Source organism: Nelumbo nucifera, chromosome 2, assembly GCF_055504915.1.
Source record: "Nelumbo nucifera cultivar China Antique chromosome 2, China Antique-T2T, whole genome shotgun sequence".
Lineage (NCBI taxonomy): Eukaryota > Viridiplantae > Streptophyta > Magnoliopsida > Proteales > Nelumbonaceae > Nelumbo > Nelumbo nucifera.
In genome coordinates this window covers 110,073,317-110,096,305 of record NC_142650.1, presented here as the reverse complement: position 1 = coordinate 110,096,305, position 22,989 = coordinate 110,073,317, and the positions used below count along the sequence as shown (strand labels likewise).

The 22,989-nt window shown below is 38.4% G+C and overlaps 1 protein-coding gene across 6 annotated transcripts; it reads right to left on the bottom strand.

The window, feature by feature from the left end:
* Nucleotides 1-394: 394 nt before the first annotated feature.
* Nucleotides 395-22,757, bottom strand: LOC104613011 (protein DETOXIFICATION 42-like). Of its 6 annotated transcripts, none has more exons than XM_088898119.1 (14): nt 22,509-22,757; nt 21,102-21,320; nt 20,838-20,959; nt 16,617-16,826; nt 16,244-16,437; nt 7,446-7,581; nt 7,070-7,166; nt 6,814-6,914; nt 2,628-2,791; nt 1,798-1,869; nt 1,593-1,709; nt 1,398-1,493; nt 1,146-1,267; nt 395-715 (listed from the first exon to the last, which is right to left on the bottom strand). In XM_088898119.1, exons 2-14 carry the CDS (start codon nt 21,131-21,133, stop codon nt 673-675), a joined length of 1,506 nt encoding a protein of 501 aa, XP_088754245.1. In that variant the 5' UTR covers nt 21,134-21,320; nt 22,509-22,757; the 3' UTR covers nt 395-672. The 6 variants fall into 6 exon arrangements, with proteins under 6 accessions (XP_088754245.1, XP_010278990.1, XP_010278996.1 ...); XM_010280688.3 differs by having other exon boundaries at nt 22,442-22,756; XM_010280694.3 differs by having other exon boundaries at nt 21,102-21,204; nt 22,442-22,581.
* Between the last annotated feature and the right edge of the window lie 232 nt (nt 22,758-22,989).

Genomic DNA, 22,989 nt, shown 5'->3' with positions numbered 1-22,989 from the left:
CCATTTGGTTCACAGTCGGAATTGGAATTAAAATGATCTATTCCCATAGTCTGTTTGCTTCAGGGAATTAGAATCAGCAGAAATGATAATTCATTCCCAAGGGAGGGGCAGGGAATAGCCATTCCAGAAGGAATAGGAATGGTATTTCAATTCCGTCCAACTAAACAGTTGATATCAGAATAGTCCATTCCAATTCTGATTCTAGACCCCTATTCCTGTAAACCAAACGGGGCTTTAATTCTTCCAGTTTTCAATGCTAACCAATTGTGTCCCAAGATCTCTTAATTTTTCATCTGTATTTATGCATATTTATGCCTTTCCAATACTCTGAGCCTTTCTCGTATGCCGATAATGGGATTATTCTTTTGGACAAGGACTCAAGGAAATTAATCTATTTGGCATCCGATAAACTAAGCATCTATTAGCATGAGCAATCTCTATTTCTGTACATGTACATCAAATGTAGTAGTTTTCTGGATGTTTGAGTCATTCAATGCATAAAAAACATTCTGAAAAGGAGGGCAATGGAAATACATTCAATACAAGAAGATTCTGGAAAGAAAGGCAAAAATAAATTAAATATAAGAAGAGCCATAGGGAAGATATTAGATAATCCATCAAAAAAGATATCGAGGCCCACATATCCCAACTATGAACAATACAGAGCAATAATTAGCTCCTGAGAAACCTCCAAGGTCCTGTAGCAGTTCCAATTCTGCATTAAGGGACAGAAAGTTTAGAATAAGTTAAGATTCTGAAATTCCATCAATAAGTAGTGCATGGGGATCTCACAAGGACCCATTGAACCTTGCAGTTGCAGAGTCCCAAAAAGATAAATTTTAAGTAGTTTTCTGGGAACAGGCTTCTTAGCACTTTCCCAACATTAGATCCCTTTGGTAACCTAAAAGATATTTGACGATAGGACATATCCATCCAGTCCAACAGGTAAATTAGTTTCAAGCTGGAAAAGAGACGGAACAATACTTCCATTTCATTACAGATCCTATGACTAAAAATACAAAAAAAAAGACAAAAATCTACAGATAACAGAATATTTTCCAATGTTTAGCATGAAACACAATGAAGTGAGGATTAATTTTCTCCTCATTGGCAAGAAATGGATTCTACACCATGAAAGGAATTACCTCCCAAAGCCAGCAAATGCCCGTAGACTCATGTAGATGGTCAAAGCTACCCAAATTCCGATGAAGCCATAGCCCGAGGAGAGAAAAATTAAGCAGAGGATGCTCACAATGGCTACAAGAATCTGAATAAAGAGTTTGCACAGGGATGGTTTTTATCAAAAAGGGGTTAATGAAAGATGGGTTTCCAATTTTCTTTTCTAATTAGACATTGTAGTATTCTTCCATTTGAATGGTTGATACTACAGAACTTACCATGGAGTAAGCAGTATATGCAAAATCAGATGCTCCAAAGTTCACTCCATCAAAAACAAAAGCTAGAGAATTGATAGGTTGAGTAGCTGCAACAAACTAATGGCCAAAAGAAGAGAGATTTCAGTTCCAGCATTATACTGCATGGCAATGAAAAGAAATTAGTAGTTATCTTCTCCTCTGGTAGACATGATATACCGGGATGCCTATGTTTATAAGGTGAAGAACATTGACGTCCTTTGTAAAAAATCTAGATGCAAAATGCAAGCCAGATCCAAGGATTACAGAAAGCACCAACCCTAACACCAAGCCTAACTGCAAAAAAGATCCTTTCACAATGTCATGCACATATGAAAAGAAAAAGGAAAAGATAGTGTATGCTTTTTGTTTTAAAGTGAGGTACCTGCAATACACGGGAAGCAGTGTCTATTGCCTTGTCATAATCATGTTTTGCAAATGCGCTTGCAAGTATTGCCTGAAAGAATCTGAAACCATTATAATCCACATTATGTCTAAAGAGTTCAGACTAAATTTTGAAACTATTAAGTATAAGCACATAAAAAATAGGATAAAAAAATTTGTTAATCAAACCCCTACTGATGACATTTAAGAAAGGTTCAACATAAAAAAAGAACCCAAAAGCAACTTGAGGCTAGAAATTTCTGGATGCAAGTACTTGTGAAGAGACAGGTGGAAAGCACAAGAGAAAAGATTAGATAAATTCTGTGTGACAAATCAGAAACTTGGGACAGTGACTAAGAAGATACTCTAAATATTGAACCATGAGCAGCAAATCTTGGGCCAAAACAGCTTTAATCCACCATCCAAATAGAATATTCAAGTGCCTCAAATTCTAGTTTTGGTAACAAGCAGCATGGATTGCACAAATATGAAAGGACTGGAAACTAATATAAGTCTCTCAACTCACAAACTTAGGCAAACCTAATATTTATTCTTATAATTGTGTCAGAAAACTTCCTCTTTAGTGGAACAGTGGCATGTGAGAAATTCTCATTATCACAGAAACGTTTTTATTTATTGAAGTCCAGTTATTTTCTTCTTACCCAAAACCATAATTTATTTTTTAATTTTTTTTAAGAATGTTTTGGCACTATGAAAAATAGTATTCCATCGTCAAACTTATGAGAAGATTGTAGTGTAAATTATCCCCATGGATCTATCCTTAATATGTTAGGCACAGGATGTGTTGAATGCATAAGCTGCATTTCTTACCTGTCCAGCAACAGCTAATCCATCAGCAACAAGAGATGTTGCCAACCAAATTTGCAGACAGACCTGGAATGCAGCCATGGACGTTGATCCATGCCGTGCAGCCATTGATGCTGCTAGGGTCACACAGAATGTTACAGCTATTACCCTTGCTAGCAATAGAAAACCTGAGTTCAGATGCAAAAGCGTTACCACAAACTAGAGCATTTCAAAGATATTGGTAATTGATTGCAATAATTAAGAAATATATAGTCATTTCACAACCAGAAAAAGGATGAGAAGGCCAAGATCTCCCAAATTACCTAAATGATACCAAACAATTATTTGATAATCCAAGCAATTATTAGGATGTCAAACTTACATTTCAGAAATGTCTGTCTGAAGCAATTTTGATAAATTGCCAGCATTTAAACACTTGGTCATAATTATTTCTATCCTTGCAAGACCTTTTCAGCATGAATTTCATAAAATACTCAACCAAGATTATCAAGAGCCTATACAATCTTCTTGTGTTAAGCTGGAGTATGTACAGAAGTATAATGCATAAAAATTAGTTTTGCTGTTTGTGACCAATGGACTGAAAGTGATTTTAAAAAATTAATTGGAACAACTGATGTAAGTACAAGATAGAAGACCAAAGAATAAGAAGAAGAAAAAAGATAGCCCTACTACATATGGTAATATGATGAAGTATAGAATACAACATGAAATATAATTCATCCCATTGCTCATGAAAACAGCATAGGCTTTTGTTTTTTTCTTTTGGGTTCAACATATAACCCGAATGGGAGACTTGCATACTTCTTTCTTTAATTTACGGGATTATTCTCATAATGATTGAAAAATTCTCCTGTCAAGTAGGAAAACTATTAGAAAGTGAAAATTTAGGGCCCATTTGGCAAGTCTTTTGGGAAGATCTTCTGGTAGCTCTGACAGTCAAAAGACGCATTGAGCTTTTGCATGAAGATCTGAGCAGCCTAAAGCTAGTTTGTCAGATACACGTCTTTCTGTGCATCTTTCCGTGTCTTTTTGCACGAGAATAAAACGCGAAAGACGCGAAAAGCTTCATTTGGAGCTTCCCGAAGTCGTCCCAAAATGGGCTTCTCGCGTCTTTTCGGCACTCCGGCTTTTGGTGGCTAGATCTTCCGCGAACCAAACAGGAATAGACTGAAAATTGGTCTGCCCGGCTTGTAAACAGCCAAAAGACTGCATGGAAAGACGCACCAAACGGGCCCTTAATTTTCTGGGCATAATTCGTTTTGTTCATTAAGGATGGTTGAATTTCAAAAAATTTGTTTGCCGGTGAATGTTAAATAAGATGCCAAAGATTTGTATAATTCATTGTTATCAAGCATAGACTAGTCATAGTCGACCTGCTAGTCAGTTGATGGCCAGACTGAATGCATCACTAACGATAGCTCCATTCAAGAATTCTTGTTTAGGCAGTTCATACCATCCATACATAGTGTTTTGATCTAAGATTTCAATTCTTCCATGTTTCAGCAGTAGCATATTGTTCCATGGAGCTAAGGTCCAAATATGGAAGAAACAAGTGTTTCCACGACTCTACCACCCGGTCAATTCTGTTCCACTTAATCCCTCTTTCATGGCCACATATCTTTCCGGCTAAGGAATGGGAAATCTGATATGACCCAGAAATTTGACACGCAGTTCACAGACTTACAGCAGCGTTCACACACTCGAACATCAACAAAAGAAACTAGTATTCATTCAGCAGAAAACATTAACAGTTGGTCGGTTCTTCGAGAGACCGCCGGCTCTCCCAAACACTCACAATATTCTTTACTCAAAGAAAACATACCACCCCCATCCCCCAAAGCCCCTTCTTATACTCTACTGATAGCATAACTGACTCCCTCTATAAATGCCCAGCTGGCCTAGTTATAAATGCCCAAAAACTCTTCTTATTCATAACTGACATAGCTATAAATGCCCCAAGACTCTCCTTATTCCCTCCAGCTATAATTGCCCTCATGTGATTAATTGTTCAATTATTTCCCCCCCTTAGCTGATTGTTGACATTTCCTCTTCCTGGCATTAATTGAGGCCTATCAAAATCTTTCTCCTGTTACATGAATCAAATGTTTCATTTCATCCGGGAAAAACCATCTCTTTCTCAACAATGTCTTTGTCATTTGATCCAATAGCGTTCTGTTAGATAGGAAGAGATTTGATAAATACTGATAACTCACAAATAGAGTATTAGAACGGAAAGATCCATTAGATAATGAACTATTGGTTCTAAGCCATCTTTGGCGATGAATCAACAATTCAAAGTGCTTTTCTTGCGTATTCTTGATGAACCAGTGTTTATATATAGATGTAGGAGGATTTGTTTGGGAAGTAAGAAGCCCCTTTGACATTTCTTCATCTGCAAAGAATTCTCGACGTGAAAACACAGAGACAGGGCTGATTTTTGAATAGAAAAAAGAATGGATCTGCAGGGTCCCAAATGAATTGGCTTATTCGAAAAAAGCCTTGTTCTTTGGAAGATCTATCTCGTGTCTGGTACTGCATGGTTCCACTCTGCAAGAACTCCGAATCATTCTCTTGAAGCTCATTCTCTTTACGATAAATGATCCGCTTGCCCCGAAATGTCCTGGCGCAATAGGGAAATCCCAATTCATTGGGCCTTTCGATACAATCAAATAGATTGCCACAAGGGCGCCATATTCTAGGAGTCCAAACTATGTGATTGAATAAATCCTCCTCTATCTGTTGTGGGTCGAGGGCTCCTTCTCCTTCCCCTTCTTCAAACTCCGATTCATATTTTTCATATAGAAATCTCTGATCAACGATAGGACAAGATCCATTTTGCATTATATCTAAGGGATTCCTTGGTTCGGACCGAAGAAGCAGTGTCACTCGATCATTATCAAACTGACATACTCATGGCCTGGTCTTCTAGGATGACTAAGCATCAACTAGGTCAACCAGTCAATTAAAACTAGTCAACCACAAAATAAATTTAAATCTCTATTTATTTGTCTGTCTCTAATTATTCGAAAAAATATAAAATATGTTTGTATTTTGTTATATTCATGATGTTGATTTAAATAATTTTGATAGAACATGACTAACTGGTGGTATATAAAATAGAAATAAAAAGGTATAAAATAAAAGAAGGCAGTGAAGGAATGCTTTTAAGTTTTCTTCCAATTAGTGGTGTGTTGGCACAGATTTGCCACAGACAAAGGACACATCAAACAGTTAAGATTGCACTCTTTCTTTGAAAACAAAGGCTGTAATTCCCTATCCCAGCCTATGCAGCCTAACCATTTTATATTTTTAAAACTGTAAATGAAATGTTCAACAATATGGCTAGTCATTACCTTACTGCATTAATAACACTGGTCTTACTAAAATAAGAAGAACCCCTCTGCTTTTCCTATTTCCCCTAGAAAGGAGCAGGGAGATGGCAGGAGTGCATTTAGGGGAAGCTACAATGGTTGGTTAGGGGAAGTTAACCAAACATAACGTATGGTTCCATATTGAGAGGGGGTGTGTCAGTTAGGGGAAGCTACAATGGTTGATTAGGGGTAGCTAACCAACCATAACGTATGGTTCCACATTGGCGTAGGGGGTGTGCCAGTTAGAGGAAGCTACAATGGTTGGTGAAGCTAAAATTCCATAAAATTGGAATGGGGACGCTACTCTGTGAAGATTTTTCAAATGATTCCTTTGAGATTATTTAATTATGCACCAATCTACTAGCTTCCTCATTGATGTCATTAGTGGTGATATCATTACCAGCTGTGGCCTCCAATAGCATTCTCTGACACTACTATTTGACCTTACAACCCTCTTCTTTGTTGGGGAGGTGGAAATGAGTTGAAAGCTCAATAATACATATACAATGGCATAAAAAACAAATAGCATCAGTGACTGCAAAAATAACAGGCATCCACATGCACAATAGTGCAATACAATATCCTATTGGATAAACCTCTTCTAATTTCTTGACAGAACAGCTTCAGGTGCAAGTTCATAATTGGACAGTTGATGCAATCAAGAAATGGTCTAGTGTTTAATTATAATTAGGTATGTCTATGCATATTTTCATTCCGAAGTTTGAGATCTAATTTCTAATTTTCTAAAAAGAAATATGAAAAAAATATAACCATGCCTTTAGGTTGTACAAGAAGGAAGTATGAATTATATCCCTTACCATTTTTAAGAAACCTACTAAATTGCAAATCTTTGATATTTGGAGGTAAGATGTCAACTTGTTCCATTAATCTCCATAACAGTATTATTGAAATTAGGTACCTAGAAGATCATATAGAATGTGAGAAATGAACAAAGAAATTGAAAAATATTAAGGCATAAATATATTCTATATCTAAGAAAAATACATGCTGGTAAAATAGTAATTGATATAAAAATATAAAATTAAACAATTCCACTACCAAGATGCAACTTACTGAGAAATAACATGAGCAATGGCTGCGCCACTGACACCCAAGTGGAAAACAAATATAAGTATTGGGTCTAAGATGATATTCATTACATCTCCTGCCACTGGATTAAATCAAATAAAGAAAACGAACTAGAATTAGATAAAATGTCCATTAATGAGAGCAAAGGAAATAAACTCTATTTTGGTCTTGATAAATTTCATGAAGTTGAACTCAAATGCATGCACATACATACACGTGCATGCATGCAAGCAAGCAACTACACTTGCATGTTACACCCTTAGATAAAGAAGTACAGGTATAATCATAATACATGTTCCATTATTAACAAAAGGAAAGTGAATGCAAAAAAAATGAAATATAATCTAAGTTTATGGCATACCAGTAGCATATAAAGGAGTTTTTGTATCCTTAAATCCTCGAAAGACCCCTTGCACGGCTAATGAGAGAAGAACAGCAGGAGCACCAATCGACCTTAATGTCAAGTACTGTCGTGCTGGAGTAAGCATAGGTGAATCCTATTAAGACAAAGATGTCTTCCTGTTACCATTGCATTGTAGTTACCAACCTCTAGCAAAAAACTAATACTTGAGATAGCCCATTACTATATCAGAAATTAGGTATTTCTGGTTCAAACTTGCTAGATTATACCAATTATACAAATATCTCATTGTCTAGACAAAGCTAAAAAAATCAGAATTCTTCCACAATCCTACTCAAATTAGAAATATCAATAAAAAACATGCATTTCCTAGTAATCAAACTTCAAGGGTAAACTTTATCATTAGAAAGTGGACTGATCATCAAAATATAGTAATTGATAAAAGTCAATCATGTGTTTGAAACTTCATAGGTAAAACTAATCTTCCTATACCAGTATTGCATAATGCACGGATACTCTTTTGTTAGCACCTGATTTTATGGGGAATCTGAACACATTTTTAACTCCCTTTGTCCCTAAACCCTTTAACTCATTTTAAAACTCCCCTGGACTCCTAAATATGGTCAATAAAAATATATAAATGGTATATTTTATGAATTCATGTTGTAAGAAACTTGGAAATATCTAATGTGAAACACCTATTTCTACTCCTTGTACTCCAAGAGCTATATTCCCTTTTCCATATCATTGTTCATATCTGTATTCATATCTAGGCATATTAGCTATTGCTTGTCAGAAGGCATGCCAATGATGCAACTTCAGTGGCATAAATGAAGTCTAATGCCCCTATAAAGCTCTTCATGCAATGTAGACTCTTTAGGAGTCAGGCTATGAGAGAATTCTCTTGATGTCGAACCCCATCCATCTTACTGCAGTAAACATGATAACAAAAGTTAACACTCTGCTTCTAACCAAGGTTCAAAGTATCGATACACCCCAATATGCTGGAAGGGATGTATTGGTACTCTTTACCTAGCTCCAACCTTTTTTTAGTTTTTTTTTTTCAAAAAATAGGTCAAGTGGTAGGTCTTAGGCCTGCCTACCCCCTGAAATATGTAAGAAGGCTAAATCCCTTGTATTTTGAGTATCAGACACCCACTGATACGAGACGATACGCCTGAATGCCTGATATGGGGCATATCGTATTGAAATTTTGAACCTTTCTTTTATGGGAAATTGTCTAAAACTCATCATTACTTTTCAGCATTTCTCTTAAACTCACCATAACTTTTCAAAATGTCTAAAACTCACCATGTCGAGTAACAGACTAACGATTGTTACTATATTACCATTTTACCCTTCATAGAAAAATATAAAATATATACATTGTTAAAAGACTGTTATTTATCAGTACCGCAGGGGTACTCTTGTACTTTCCTCCTTTTATTTTTTATGTTCTGTCACCCTAGTATATATATATATATATATATATCAACAGCTGGTGCTGCCAGCAGCACTTTTGGCTCTCAGTTCTCTCTTCTTCTCTCTCACTCCTCTCTTCTTCCATTCTTCTCTCCTGCATAACATGGTATCAGAGCGGGACTATCAGATCTGAAAGGAGAAGTCGAGTGAACAGTTTTCTTCGCACCAGATTTGTAGATCTGCCGCCCTCATCTACTGTTTGGCTGATTGAAGATCTCACGCACTGAAATAACTTTTCTCCTTCTCCTCCTTTTTTCTGGTCGTGTGCCAGGGCAGAACCTGTACTAGGTCTGCTGGTTGGATGTGAGGTGATCAGCACCTCTTTCTTTCCTTTTTTGTGGGGTCAACTGATCCCTGTAAAACTGTAGGTCATGAAGACCTTTTGTGTGCTGCAACAGCAGCTTTTATGGTGAACTGAAGGTCAGAAAGTGACCTGTACTTGATGTAATAGCTTTCCTGTTAATGCGTAGGTCAAGAGATGACCTGTATGTACTATGGAAACACCTGTGTTGATTCTGTAGGTCAAGGGATGACCTGTTAGTGCTGTAACAGCACCTGTGTTTTATAGAAAAGAGTTGTGTTTCCGAAGAAAAAAGGGGTTTCCTTTCTCCCTCGGTGTTAGAGCTTTTTTTAAGGTTTTGTACCCACTTTAAGAGTGTTTTTTGAATCTGTAATCATGAGTGGTGAAGATTTTGCTACATCCAGTGTTTCCTCAATGCCGAATGGAATGAGTGGGGGTGTGGACCTATCCTTTCCCATGGCTGTTATTCCTCTTGATGGCTTAAATTATTTAGAGTGGTCAAGAGGGATCAAGCTGTACATCACTGCAAGGGGAAAGATAGGTTATATAAATGGGAGAATCAAAGAACTCAATTCTGGGAGTGCTTAATATGACAGATGGAGCTAGGAAAACAACATGGTCATGTTCTGGCTTTTAGTGTCTATGCAACCTCAAATAAGAAGGAATTTTATGTGGGCTGAAACGGCAAATGAGATCTGGGAACAAGCAAAATCAACCTACTCTAAACTGCGTCACTATGCAAAAATCTACCAGTTACAGGCAGAATCGTCCACTTGTAAACAGGGGGAAAGGTGTCCATCTATGTACTACTCAGACTTGACCTCTGTCTAAAAGGAGCTAGACCATTATCAGAGTGTGGACTGGAAGTGTGATGAAGATGCAAAATTGTACAAAAAACTTGTTTCCCAACAGAGAGTGTTTGCTTTCCTACATGGTTTGAACCCTACATATGAATCTATCAGAGTCCAGATCCTAGGTAGCAAGGATCTTCCATCTGTCCAGGAAGTTTATGCTCTTGCACAATCAGAAGAAAGCAGAAGAAATTTAATGAACAATTCTAGAGGGGATGTAGTTGTGTTGGTAGCAAAAGGGAGTGTTACTACCGGTGGGGGAAATACCTTTAAGAAGGGTGATTTTCAGAAAGAGTGGATGACAAAGACAAACTGTTGTGTACTCATTGCCAAAAACCCCGACACACCCGAGACACATGCAGGGATCTTCATGGAAAGATGAAATGGGCTCAAGATCTGAATAAGAAGCAAGGTTCATATATGAATAAAAATTCGGGACAGAAAGGTAAAAGAAAACACACTATGGCAAATATGGCTACTCAGGAGAATCAGCCCCCCATTACTAAGGTGACTCAGACACATGCCTCTGGATCTGACCCAAGGGAGGATATTATAAATTCCTTCTGTGACCATTTAGAGCTTTATGGTAGAGCAATTCGTCAGATGGATGCTCCTCCCTCAACTTCATTTGCATCTACATCAGGTAACTCTACCACATCTTTCCATGTAGCATCTCATACCCCTGATACTCCTTGGATCATTGATTATGGAGCGTCTAAACACATGACTGGTAAGTCCTCTTACTTTCAAACCTATCACCTCCTTTCTAGAAGAGACAATGTGAGACTAGCTGATGGATCATACTCTACCATAGCTGGTTAAGGAACCATTTATCTTCCCTTTGGCCTTACCCTGTCTAATGTTTTACATGTCCCAAAATTTTCCATTAATTTGTTCTCTGTTAGTAGTATTATTAATTCCTTAAACTGCTCAATGACCTTTTTACTTTCTCACTGTGTGATATAGGATCTGGCCTTGGGGAAGATGATTGGTAGAGGATGTATGGTGGATGGGCTTTACATGTTGGAGAATAAAGCTGGTCTTCAAGTCACAGAGTCTAAGAGTCAGTCTTGTAAGGGTTAGGTCTATTTATGGCACAGTCGTCTTGGTCATTTATCTTTTGAGTCTTTAAAAATTGTGTTTCTAGAATTATTTAAGTCAGTATCAGTGTTAGAATTTACTTGTCAAACTTGTCAATTGAGTAAGCAATGTAGAACTCATTTCTCTTCAAAGAATAATAAATCTGAATTTCCTTTCCACATTATTCGTTTTGATGTTTGGGGCCTTGTTACTTTACTATTTGAGAGTGGCTATAAGTATTTTCTTACCCTTATTGATGATTACTCCAGATATACATGGGTATATCCCATGCGAACTAGGGATGAAGTACCTAAAATTATTCAAGATTTCCAGCGGATGATCTTCACCCAATTTCAAACTGAAATCCAAAATTTTCAATTAGACAAATGCCAAAGAATATTTTCATAGTGATCTTAAAGAATTTTTGTTTCACGTAGCTCACTTCACCATAGCTCTTGTTCCTGAACATCACAACAAAATGGTGTTGCTGAAAGAAAGAACCAACACCTTCTTGAAGTGGCCCGGGGGTTACTATTTCATATGAATGTCCCGAAACGTTTTTGGCTTGAGGCTGTCCTTTGTGCTACCTATCTCATCAACCGCATGCCCTCTCGTCGGTTAGAGTGCAAAGCCCCACATCAGCTTCTTTTCTCTAAGGCTCCCTTTCTTCCTATTCCTCCTCGTGTGTTTGGGTGTCATTGTTTTGTTCAAAATATGTCACCCACTCATGGAAAATTAGATCCTTATGCCATTCCTTGCATTTTCTTGGGGTACTCCTTCACCAGAAGGGATACCGGTGCTTTCGTCCTGTTTCTCGGAAATTTTATCTCTATGGATGTCTCTTTTTTTGAGAGTGAGCCTTTCTTCCCTGTTTCTCCTCAGGGGGAGTCTAGGAATGAGGAGAAACTAGTTTAGCTCCCTCCTCTTCCTGATCCTCCTCCATTTCGTGTCTTCTTTTGTCATCACAAAGGCCGACCGTGTTCAAGAGCTGTGGCACACCTAGAAGCTATACCACCAATGCAATCAGACTCACTGGGGGCGGATCATACCCATTCAGGTACATTGTTCCTGTTGATGTTCCTGACCCTATTGCCGTTGACACTTTTGTTGCTAATGACCTTGACCTTCCTATTGCGCTCACTAGAAAGGTGTTAGATCTTGCACCACTAAACACCCAATTTCCCACTTTGTTTCCTATGAAAACATTTCACCCTCCTTTTGAGTCTTTCTCTCTTCCATTGACAGTGTCCCTATCCCTAAGAATGTGGCAGAAGCTCTTTGGTACCTGAATGGATAGATGCTATGAAGGAAGAAATTAATGCATTACATAAAAATGGCACATGGGAACTAGTAGATCTTCCTGAGGGGAAAGATCCAGTTGGATGCAAATGGGTTTTCATGGTTAAACACAAGGTTGATGGCACCGTGGAATGGTATAAAGCTCATTTAGTGGCAAAGGTGTTCACACAAGTGTGTGGAGTAGATTATGCAGAAACTTTTGCACCTGTTGCTAAGATGAACTCCATTAGAATCATTTTCTCCTTAGCTGTTAATCTTGACTGGGATCTACATCAGCTTGACATCAAGAATGCCTTCCTGAATGGTGACCTTGAAGAGGAAGTATACATGGTACAACCCCCTGGTTTTCGGGCTCAAGGTAATGAGCAGAAAGTGTGCAGGCTAAAGAAATCATTATATGGGCTGAAACAATCACCAAGAGCCTGGTTCAGCAGGTTCCATGTAGCAATACAACAAAGAGGATACAAGCAATGTCAGTTTGATAACACATTGTTTGTGAAGAGAGGGGAAGGGAAAATTGCAGTACTGATAGTATATGTCGATGATATAGTTATCACTGATGATTGGAAAGATGAAATTCAGAAGTTGAAGAATTTTCTTGCTACCCAGTTTGAAGTGAAAAATCTAGGTCCTCTAAGGTACTTCCTTGGGATTGAAGTGGCCCGCTCACAAAGGGGTATCTTCATTTCCCAAAGAAAGTATGTCCTAGATCTACTCCAGGATACAGGAAAACTGGGAGTGAAGCCAGTTGATTCCCCTATTGATCCTAACCACAAACTAGGTGATTGTTAAGGTGAACCCATCAAGGATGTGAAACTGTTCCAGAGACTTGTAGAAAGACTGTTATATCTTTCTATGACTCGACCAGACATAGCTTATGCAATGGGTGTTCTTAGCCAGTTCATGCATGCCCCTAAGACTACCCATCTTGAAGCAGCATAAAGAGTTCTCAAATATCTTAAGAAGTTCCCAGGTGTAGGCTTGTTGTTCCAAAAGCATGACATTTGAAAGTTGAAGTGTATACTGATGCAAATTGGGCAAGATCCCTGAATGATAGAAGGTCAACTAGTGGCTACTGTGCTTTCATAGGAGGTAATTTAGTTACCTGGAGAAGCAAAAAGCAAAATGTGGTAGCTAAATCTAGTGCGAAAGCTGAATACCGGGCAACGTCTCATGGAGTGGCTGAAAAATTTGTTGAGTGATTTGGGTTTTCTAATTGATGGACCTATGACACTATTCTGTGATAACAAAGCAGCCATAAACACATTGAAGTCGACAAACACTTTATTAGAGAAAAGGTCATCACAAGGGAAGTGTGTACTCCTTATGTTAGCTCTGAAGATCAACTTGCAGACATCTTTACAAAAGGGTTACACCACTCATGGCATCATGATTTATGTGACAAGTTGGGCATGATTGACATCTATGTCCCAACTTGAGGGGGAGTGTTAAAAGACTATTATTTATCTAAGTATAGTACCGCAGGGATACTCTTGTACTTTCCTCTTATTTTTTTATGTTTTGTTGCCCTAGTATATATATCAAAAGCTGGCGCCGCTAGCAACACTTTTGGCTCTCAGTTCTCTCTTCTCTCTTCTTCTCTCTTCTTCCATTCTTCTTTCCTGCATAACATACATAAACAATTTAAGGAGTGTATGATGTTGTTTTTCAAAACAAAACAAACATAACATAAGTGTTTTTGATTTCAAACAAGCAAAATCATAAGTAATGGCAAATTATATTAAGAAATGAAAGCATTAAGCATTCTAAGAAAAAACTTCTCTTGATTTTGTAAACACGACAACCACGATATTTCCTTCCCTAATCACAACTTTGATGGAAAACCCCATAATATCTGTCGTGATGTTCCTCTCTTCTAGCACCAGAGACCGGTGAGGTTTCCCGTAGAAAGTGAGGAGCAGCAGCACAGTAATCCATGTCACCACAATTGCAGGGATGGCAACGGCCAGCATTGCCACCATAGAAAGTAGACCGAACACGGCACTGAAGAGCACCGAGGCGTAAAGAGCCGGCCACCCAATAGCTCCAGCTCCATTAGAAGAAGTGGAAGAGATGTTGGAATTGTACCAAGACAGAATGGAACGGAGGAGGTTCCATGACGAAGACAGAAGAAGAGCGAACACCAACACCAACAGGCACGCCCTTGCTCATCAATCTCCTTAACAAAACCTAGGTCTCTAAGTCTGAGGAGCTACTTTGCCCTTGTTCCTCTTCCTTCTTTTCTCCTTCAGAGTCTGCCACCGAAGCTTGATTTCTTCTGTTTTAGGTTGATTTGCTCTTTGTTTTATTCTGATTTCTGAGGAGAGTTTTGGATTGGAATGGATTTCCTGGGGACTGGGGTTCTGCTGTCTCTTCAAGACCCCACTTCAACTAGGCCAAGCCACTCAGAAGTCAGAGCAGAATAGTGAATAATTTTTTTTATTCACGACCCAAAAATTTGCAGAAGAAAGCAATCTAATCTCCTCCAAATATATTACAATTCCTAAAGAAACAACAAATATATATAAATAAAAGAAGAAAGAAGAAAAATCCTTCCTTTCTATTCTGCTCAGCTGATTTGCGAAGCGAAGCAAAGAGAATCCAAAAAAACAAAATCCTTTTTTGGGTTGAGAGTGAAGAGAAAGAGAGACAGTTGAGGGCTGGAAGTTCTGAGCGACAGAGCAACAGAGGAAGAGTGAAGATCGGCAAAATGAGAAAGAAACCCTAAATGAGCCTTTTTTTTCTCTAATTTGCCCGTTAGGGGTAATTTGGTCATGAGAATTATACTTATGCTGACGTAGACAACTTCTGTTAGTGAATATTAACGGTGCTTTAACGGAAGGTGAGTTTTGGAAAATAAAACTCATTGACATGGTGAGTTTTAGACATTTTGAAAAGTTATAGTGAGTTTAAGAGAAATACTGAAAAGTCATGGTGAGTTTTAGACAATTTCCCTTCTTTTATTATGCCAAACACCCAACTAGAAAAAAATAAAGTGAAACAAACTGCAATCAGTGGTTGTAACTTAACACATTTTCAGAATTACATAATTGTAGTAAATCTATACTTGCACAGGAAGGCATCGAGTACCCTGCTCTTCCATTTACCCAAGGTATAATATGGTTCTGAGGTCAATAACTTTTGCAGCTTGATGCCTACCTTGAGCTGCACTCAATATAAGTGGCACCTTCAAGACATCCAATTGATAATACAGCTAAATATCACCAATCACAATTACAAGGCTCCATTTTTGCCTCATCTAACACTGATACTCTGCAGCCAAAATCCTCTGAAATAATGTCCTCTATTGCATAAAAAATACCATATTATACTTCATTGTCCTTTACTCATAATCATCTAAGCCTTGTCCCAAGTCCCAACTATATGTGTTTAGTTATATGAATCCTGTTTGGCCATTCCATTCTATTTAGTGCCATATCCATTTTTAAAACTTGATAGTCCTTTACAAGGCTCCTATAGGTTCCTTCCATACGTCTGTAGATGGAAAGGAGCATTAGAAGGAAAAGGTGAAATCAAGTCCACTTCCTGTCATACATGGTCGGGATTCAGGACTAGATAGGGTCCCAATTCCACCAATACATTAACCTTACCATTGAACCTGACAAATAACCATGAGCATTCTTCAACTACAGAATTATTATCATCCGGAAACTTCTAGTATTGCAAGAAATAGTCCATATGTTAATAACTTTAATTAGGAAACAAACAAAAGGAAAAAAAAAGAGAGAAGAAATAAGCTTAATGTTCTTAATGAAGATACTTACAGAATTCACACCCATAAAGTTCAAGATTGGTTTCGATCCAAAAATTAGGAATATGGCTTGAAGGAGACCAAGTACCCCACCAATAACCAATGCTGATGACGCCGATGGAATATGTCTCTTCCCATGCTCAAACTTGGACATATTTGAATTATCATCAATTTTACAGACTGACTTGCATACATTTTGATCAGAACCTGAAGGGAGATTACCAGGAAATTCAAAACATTTTACCAAAGTGGTTGAGTTATCTAGGATGATACACATCCTGATAAAAAAAATAACCATAAGCAAACTAGAATATAATTCTAAGGAGTTGGAATGCATTCTGCTGGCCATACAGTCCTTTAACCAATAAAATAATTAAAGAACATACCAGAACGAGGAATCAACTCTTTCATCTCACTGTGTATAGATAAATCCACTTCTACATTTTCATTTTCTAGTTCTTCAATGTTTACTCTTCCAACAGTATCTTCCTCTGCAACAAAAGAAGTTGTGACACTGACAACTGGGAAAATTGCAATCCTTGATACTTGATTAAACACAGCAATAGAAACTCCCACAGCAGCAAGCTCCACTGGACCTATAATTTATGGATCAGAACAGAAACGTTACAATATAATCTACATTTTACCTTAATGATCATTAGTTACTCATAATTATTTATTGAAGAACTTCTTACAGCAAATTGGTTATATCAAGCAGGATGGTGACAAGGAATAAATGGTGCATGTAATCACAATAAAGATTGACTACATGGATCCTTGTGTTCCAATATAGGGAATTTGATAACATATTTCAATTCAATGACACTTGAGGCAAGGATCATGGAAAAGGGCTAAAGACTTAACACTAGAGGATTAAGCCTCAAATATAGGGTACATGCCTCATGCCTTTGGGTGCCTCACATTAAGTAGGTGTTCCTTACAAATTAATTGGAAGATAGGCTTCTCATCACAAAACTGAAAGAGCTAAAAAGTAAAATTTCTTTATTTTAGTTTATTCCTTTTAAGGTTTAAGTTAAAACTTCATTTATTAAATTGAATATATTTGGAGTTTCAAGACCCTTTTGAATTTTTGTCTCTAATAAGCATTGATTGGTTTGTACACACAGCAATTCAATACTGCTTTTATATATGCCATCTTTTGAAATCAAAGCTTGCAACTATTATTTACCTTTTGATGTTAATTGCAGACCATACATTATTCCTTGACAGATTCTTAGTTGATATGAATATGTAATAATAAATTTTCTGGAAAAAGGTGTGGATATATAGCTGGTGACGATTATGTTTGATGGTTTTTGTGGTTGATGCCGATGATGTTTTTGTGGAACAAAGACTGGTAGAGTCTTAACAGCATTAAAATAAGAATAACACAGAGGTTCAGGACAAGATGACTGACAGGGGTAGAGGGTTTTGAAAGCTTTCGAAGATCTGGGGCGAGGTGGAGGGAAGTGTTGGTCAACCGGATAGAAGAAGCTGGAAATAACAGGTGGTGAGATAGCAAAGAATAACTTCCTGTAGAGAAAGTTTCTCTGAGAGAAGCTGGTTCAAAATGATAGGCAAAGAGAGAGACACTTTTACAGACAAGGCAAAGTTATTAGAATGGTCAACAAATAGAGATGTTAGTATAAAAGTCGATACTGATTGTTTCTATTTAGTATCGGATGATTGGGGTGAATTTAAAAGGAGGTGTCTGGAAGCTTGTTTGGTGGGGGTGGTGGAAACCACATACTTAGTGAGCGATCTGTAGTGGTGGGTGGCAAGATGTTGGAATGTGACTTTGGGGGTAAGTGTTAGAAAGCTGGCAAGAAGCAAATTCCTTTTCATACTCCCATCTAAAGGAGAAGCCAACAAAATTATGAAGACTGGTACAAGAAATGTGGGGGGATCTCTCTTACATCTCTACCCCTGGAGGACTGGGGATGTTGGCGGAAGGAAGAGGGAATTCGAAATGTCTTCTGGTTCTGGATGTTCAGGCTCCCACTTCATCTATGGAGTGAGAGCATGGTGAAGAAGATAGGTGACATGTGTGGTGGCTGGTGGGTACCTGGAGACTTACAATACAAATGAAGCAAACGAAACAATCAGATGGATCATAGTAAAGGTGAAGTTGAGAGGTTTCCCACCGATGGCTATGAATGTGTTCAATGAAGGACAGGGAAAGTTTGTTGGGGAAATGGTAGAGATGCGTGGAAGAATCAGGTTTGAGACACGTGGGAAGATCAAGGCATGAGGAAGGAGAAGGCAATCTAGGTCGTTTGTGGCCTGACAAATCCATTATGGTGATTAACAATCAGGAGTAGAGCGACAGGAGAGTTCAAAATTTAATTTGTTTGAAGAACAAATATTAGAGCAGGTGATGGACAGATGTTTAGAGAGGTTGGGTATTATGGTGGGATAGGAGTTAAGGAGAGGGATGAGTAGGGTAAGAAGAAATTGACATCATCGATCTTGGAGTAGGGGGGAGGGCATTAGGAAGTTAGTATGGGGGAGGGGGAATCTCGAAGAATGTGGTCAAAGCAGAGACTCAGAAGGCAGGGAGAGGTTTTAGAGTTTAGAGGGGAGGGGCAGGTGTCAAGAGTTATGTTTAGTTACAAGTGGGTGGACTGAGGATGAAATGAAGCCGAGTTGGGCAGAGGGGGTTTTGGGTACAAATCAAACCATCCAAGCTTCAACTTTTAATGAGGGAGACAACCCAAATGAAACAGGAGACTCTTCAAGATTCTCAAACCAAAGAGAGATTGAAGCTCCTGCCATTTCATTGTCTACAAAGGAGATGCAGGAAACTCCACCAACTGGTCAACAATCATCAAATAGGAATGAAGAGTTTGGTATGAAGAACTGTGCTACTTAGTAAAAAATGCAAGGAAGAGCCATTTTTGTGTGTAAAGAAGGGGAGTTGATGAAAGTAGGCCTATCACAGAAGATAAGACCAATTACAATGGTGCCATTGCCATCAGGAAAGTGGCATGAGATTGAACACGAGCAGAATAACAATCAAATTTTGAAAGCACAATCGGAGACAAATAAGTTCGGAAACGAAGCAATGTCCCCTTGGGTTCTCTCTAAGTTACAATCCTTTGGGGAATTCCTTGGAGTCTCGATCAAGGGCATTAAGTCAGCAACCATTAACTTATTAAATGAAATAGAAAGGAGAGAGAAAGAGAAAAAAGGGAGGAAAGGCAAGAGAACTGATAGAGGAAAAAGATTGTGGGAGGAATGAAATATAACAGGGCCAGCAAGTCATGTGTTCAGCAAGAAGCTAATCCATGTAAAAGTCTAAATTGAAACAGTGGAGTAAACAGAATTTTAAAGGCCTAGAAGCAAAGAATGAATACCTAAAAGAAATTGTTGAGGTGGATAGAGCCAAAGAGTAGAGGGCAATTTCGGAAGTAGAGAAACAAAGAAGGGCAAAGGCAAAATTGGAGTTTGGCAAGGTGTGCTACCAAGAAGAGATTAAGTGGATGCAATGTTCTAGGTGCTTGTGGCTGAAACTAGGGGACGAAAACACAGCTTTCTTTCATAAAATGGCTAATGGGACAATAAGACAAAATCTTATTAAAAGATTGGAGGAAGGGGGGTAAGTGATTGTGGGGGAAGGATGGATTAGGAGCACAGTCACAAACTACTATCTTTATAAAGAAGGGTGGACAAGGAGGCCAAAGTTGGATGGTTTAAATTTTAAGAGCTTATCTCAAGAAGATGCCAATCAACTGGAAGCAGATTTTTCTGAAAAGGAAGTATACGATGCAATTAAAGAAATGGAAGAAGATAATGCACCAGGTCCAGATATGGATTCACAATGGAATTATTTAAAAGATATTGGAGTTTCATCAAGGAGGACCTAATGAAGGTGTTTAACAAGTTTCACCATAATGGGGCCTTGGAAAGAAGTCTGAACTCTAGTTTTTTTGTCTCTGATTCCCAAGAAGAAAGGGGTGGCAGGAACATTTCAGGCCAAGAAGTCTTGTTAGCAGTGTTTGCAAAGTGTTAGCTAAGGTGTTATACTGTTATCTAAAAGAATGAAAGGGGTGATGGGGAAGTTGATCTCAGAGTCTCAGTGGTCCTTTGTTGAGGCATATTATTGATGGGGTTCTAGTAGCAAATGAGTTGATTGATTCCAGGATAAGAAGTGGGAAGAGGGGGTATTGGTTAAAGTTGATATGGGTATGACCACGTAAACTGGGATTTTTTAGACTACATGCTTAAGAGATTCAACTTTGGTAGAGGGTGGAGAAACTGGATAAAGCTATGTGTATCTACAGCACACTTCCCAGTTTAGGTAAATGGTAGTCCAGCAGGAAGGTTTCATAATTCTAAAGGATTAAGATAAGATGATCCCCTTTCGCCTCTGCTTTTCATTTGTATAACAGAAGCCCTTAGCACAATGGTGGACACGACCCATTGACATCCCTAGAGCCAATAAAGCATTAAATGGTACAGTTAAGTATAAATGGCAAGATGGTACTTGGTAGTTGGGAGGCTGCCTAATAATCTTTATATTCATGATGATTTAGAAGCTGTTTTCAAGGTTCACATAACAGAAAGTCCTGCCATTTAAATAAAGATAGAGAATATAAAGGAAATACCTATTTGGCCAATGAATGCTGTATCAATAAGAGAAGCAATGGGGTCGGCTGTTAAAGCCAGTGCCGCAGGAAATGCAATCCTTGCTATCTCCAAGCCAAGTTCATCCAATGCAAGAGCAGACCTTGTCATACAATTACAAAACTTAGCATCAGGCCTTGGTTGTCCTAGTAATCTTCTCCCTTTTTCCCCATTAAAAATTGAGGAACTTAGAGAGTCCTAATCAACCATTTAAACAAAACACATGCAAGAGAATGAAATGGTACCTTGCATTCTTGAACAAAATTGAAAGAAACATTTTTTTCTTTTCTTTTCTTTTCTAATGGATACAGATCAGCATCCAGGGCTATAAATAGAACCACGTTTCACCTGAACGTTGTAAAAGATAATTTTGATATACAAGCGTTCCACAAGCATCAATCTCAATCAAGTCTCATTGTGCCAAATTGGCAACTCAAAATAGCACAACGAACAAGTATTACAATCTGCAAATTCAGAACCATCCAATTATAGGCAATTGATAGATTGATTAGAACAAGAAAGTGTCTATCCCCAGTTTCAAAAGCAAACCAACATCAAGATAGTGTAGTCAAACATAATCAAATTCCCCAAACAGATAAAATTAAAATCGTGCAAAATGAAACAGGGAATTGAAGCTGCATTCCGGAAAAAAAAAACAAATAAATACCAAGTATTGGGGCCTAAAAAAATTAGCCTTCTGTTAAAGAGGTTGCATAGACCTCCCTGGTTTCACCAGAGCCATCAAAAGATTCAAACAATAGCCTCTAAAATCATAGTTCATGCAAATTCAAACATGTAAAGCTATTAGAGAAACTCCAATCCTATCTCAGAATTTCCTAACCACCTATCCAAATTCCAACACAACAAACAAGAACCTCGTTGGAGAATGATGGAAAAGAGGGCAGTTTGCTTCTTTCGGTTTCCGTCAGAGGAGTCCCCAGATGGAACCTCAGTTTTGAAATTTCCGTAGGACCCACTTTTGGATGAAGACATATTCCAGTAAAGGAGGCAACGAAGCGCGAGGTCGGATCTGCTCCTGATACAGCACCCCTCACACCGACCTGACAGCAAGTTTAAGCCGTACATTGGGAACATCTTCCCATAAATAAATATTTTCAAGTACGAAAATGTTTCAGATGCACGGATAAACGTACTGTGAGGTCGGCGTGAGGCGCGATCCGTGAGGAGCAGATCTGAACTCACGCGCCAACGCCAAGTAGAAAGCGTAGGTATCGAAAGACGAAGTAGAAATACAGAACGAGGAAGAGCCAGATGTCAATCACCGCTCAGGCTAGACGTTATAGAACTGTCGGGATTCCAACAGCTTAATAACATATAAAATGTAAAGCTATTAAACTCATATTCTGGATTTACAATTTATATACTATGCCTTAACGACGAAGGTTTTGTTCCCATCAGAAGAAAAGAAAAAGTAAAAAACGACGAAGGTGCGCTGGAAGAACTCCAGAGATGAACCTGTCTAGGGTAATTCAGGCCAGAAGGAAATATGTTTCTAAATAAACAAATCACGCAGTCCTTTTTTTATGCCAAGGAATTCAAAAACGAGACGACGAAAAGAGCAAACCACAAAAAGACGGAAACAGGGGGCGCGAATTTGAATGAGAAGAAGGTCGTCAGTCGTCACTCCCGACCTTCGGAAGATGTAAGTGATTGAAGCTACAACCCAGAGATTGAAAGTTGAAAATGTTGATGATTTGATCAAACAATGATCGGTGGGTGGGTGTGGGGTGAATTTCAGATTCCACTGTTGTTAATGGGTAATCTCCAATCTGGTTCTACAGTAATGGCATTTCCTTCCTCACTCTTTTTCCTTTCTCGTTAAGAAGGATTAACTGTGACCAGTCGGAGTTTACCCAAAATCTGAATGTAATCCGGCGACAAATTGAACCCTGTTTGATCACATCCTTTAATAACATCTTTTAACCATCTTTTTAGAAAATTCTGTCGTAATTGTGGTTTAGAGCGAAATTCTGAGTTCGGATGGATTACCCTCGCAGGGGCTCATTCCCCGTGCATTTGGAACATCTCCCCATGATAACATACGGGAGATGATCCCGATGCACGGGGAGATGTGCGTGTGCGTGGTGCTCTGTGGGGAGCCCATTCGAATTC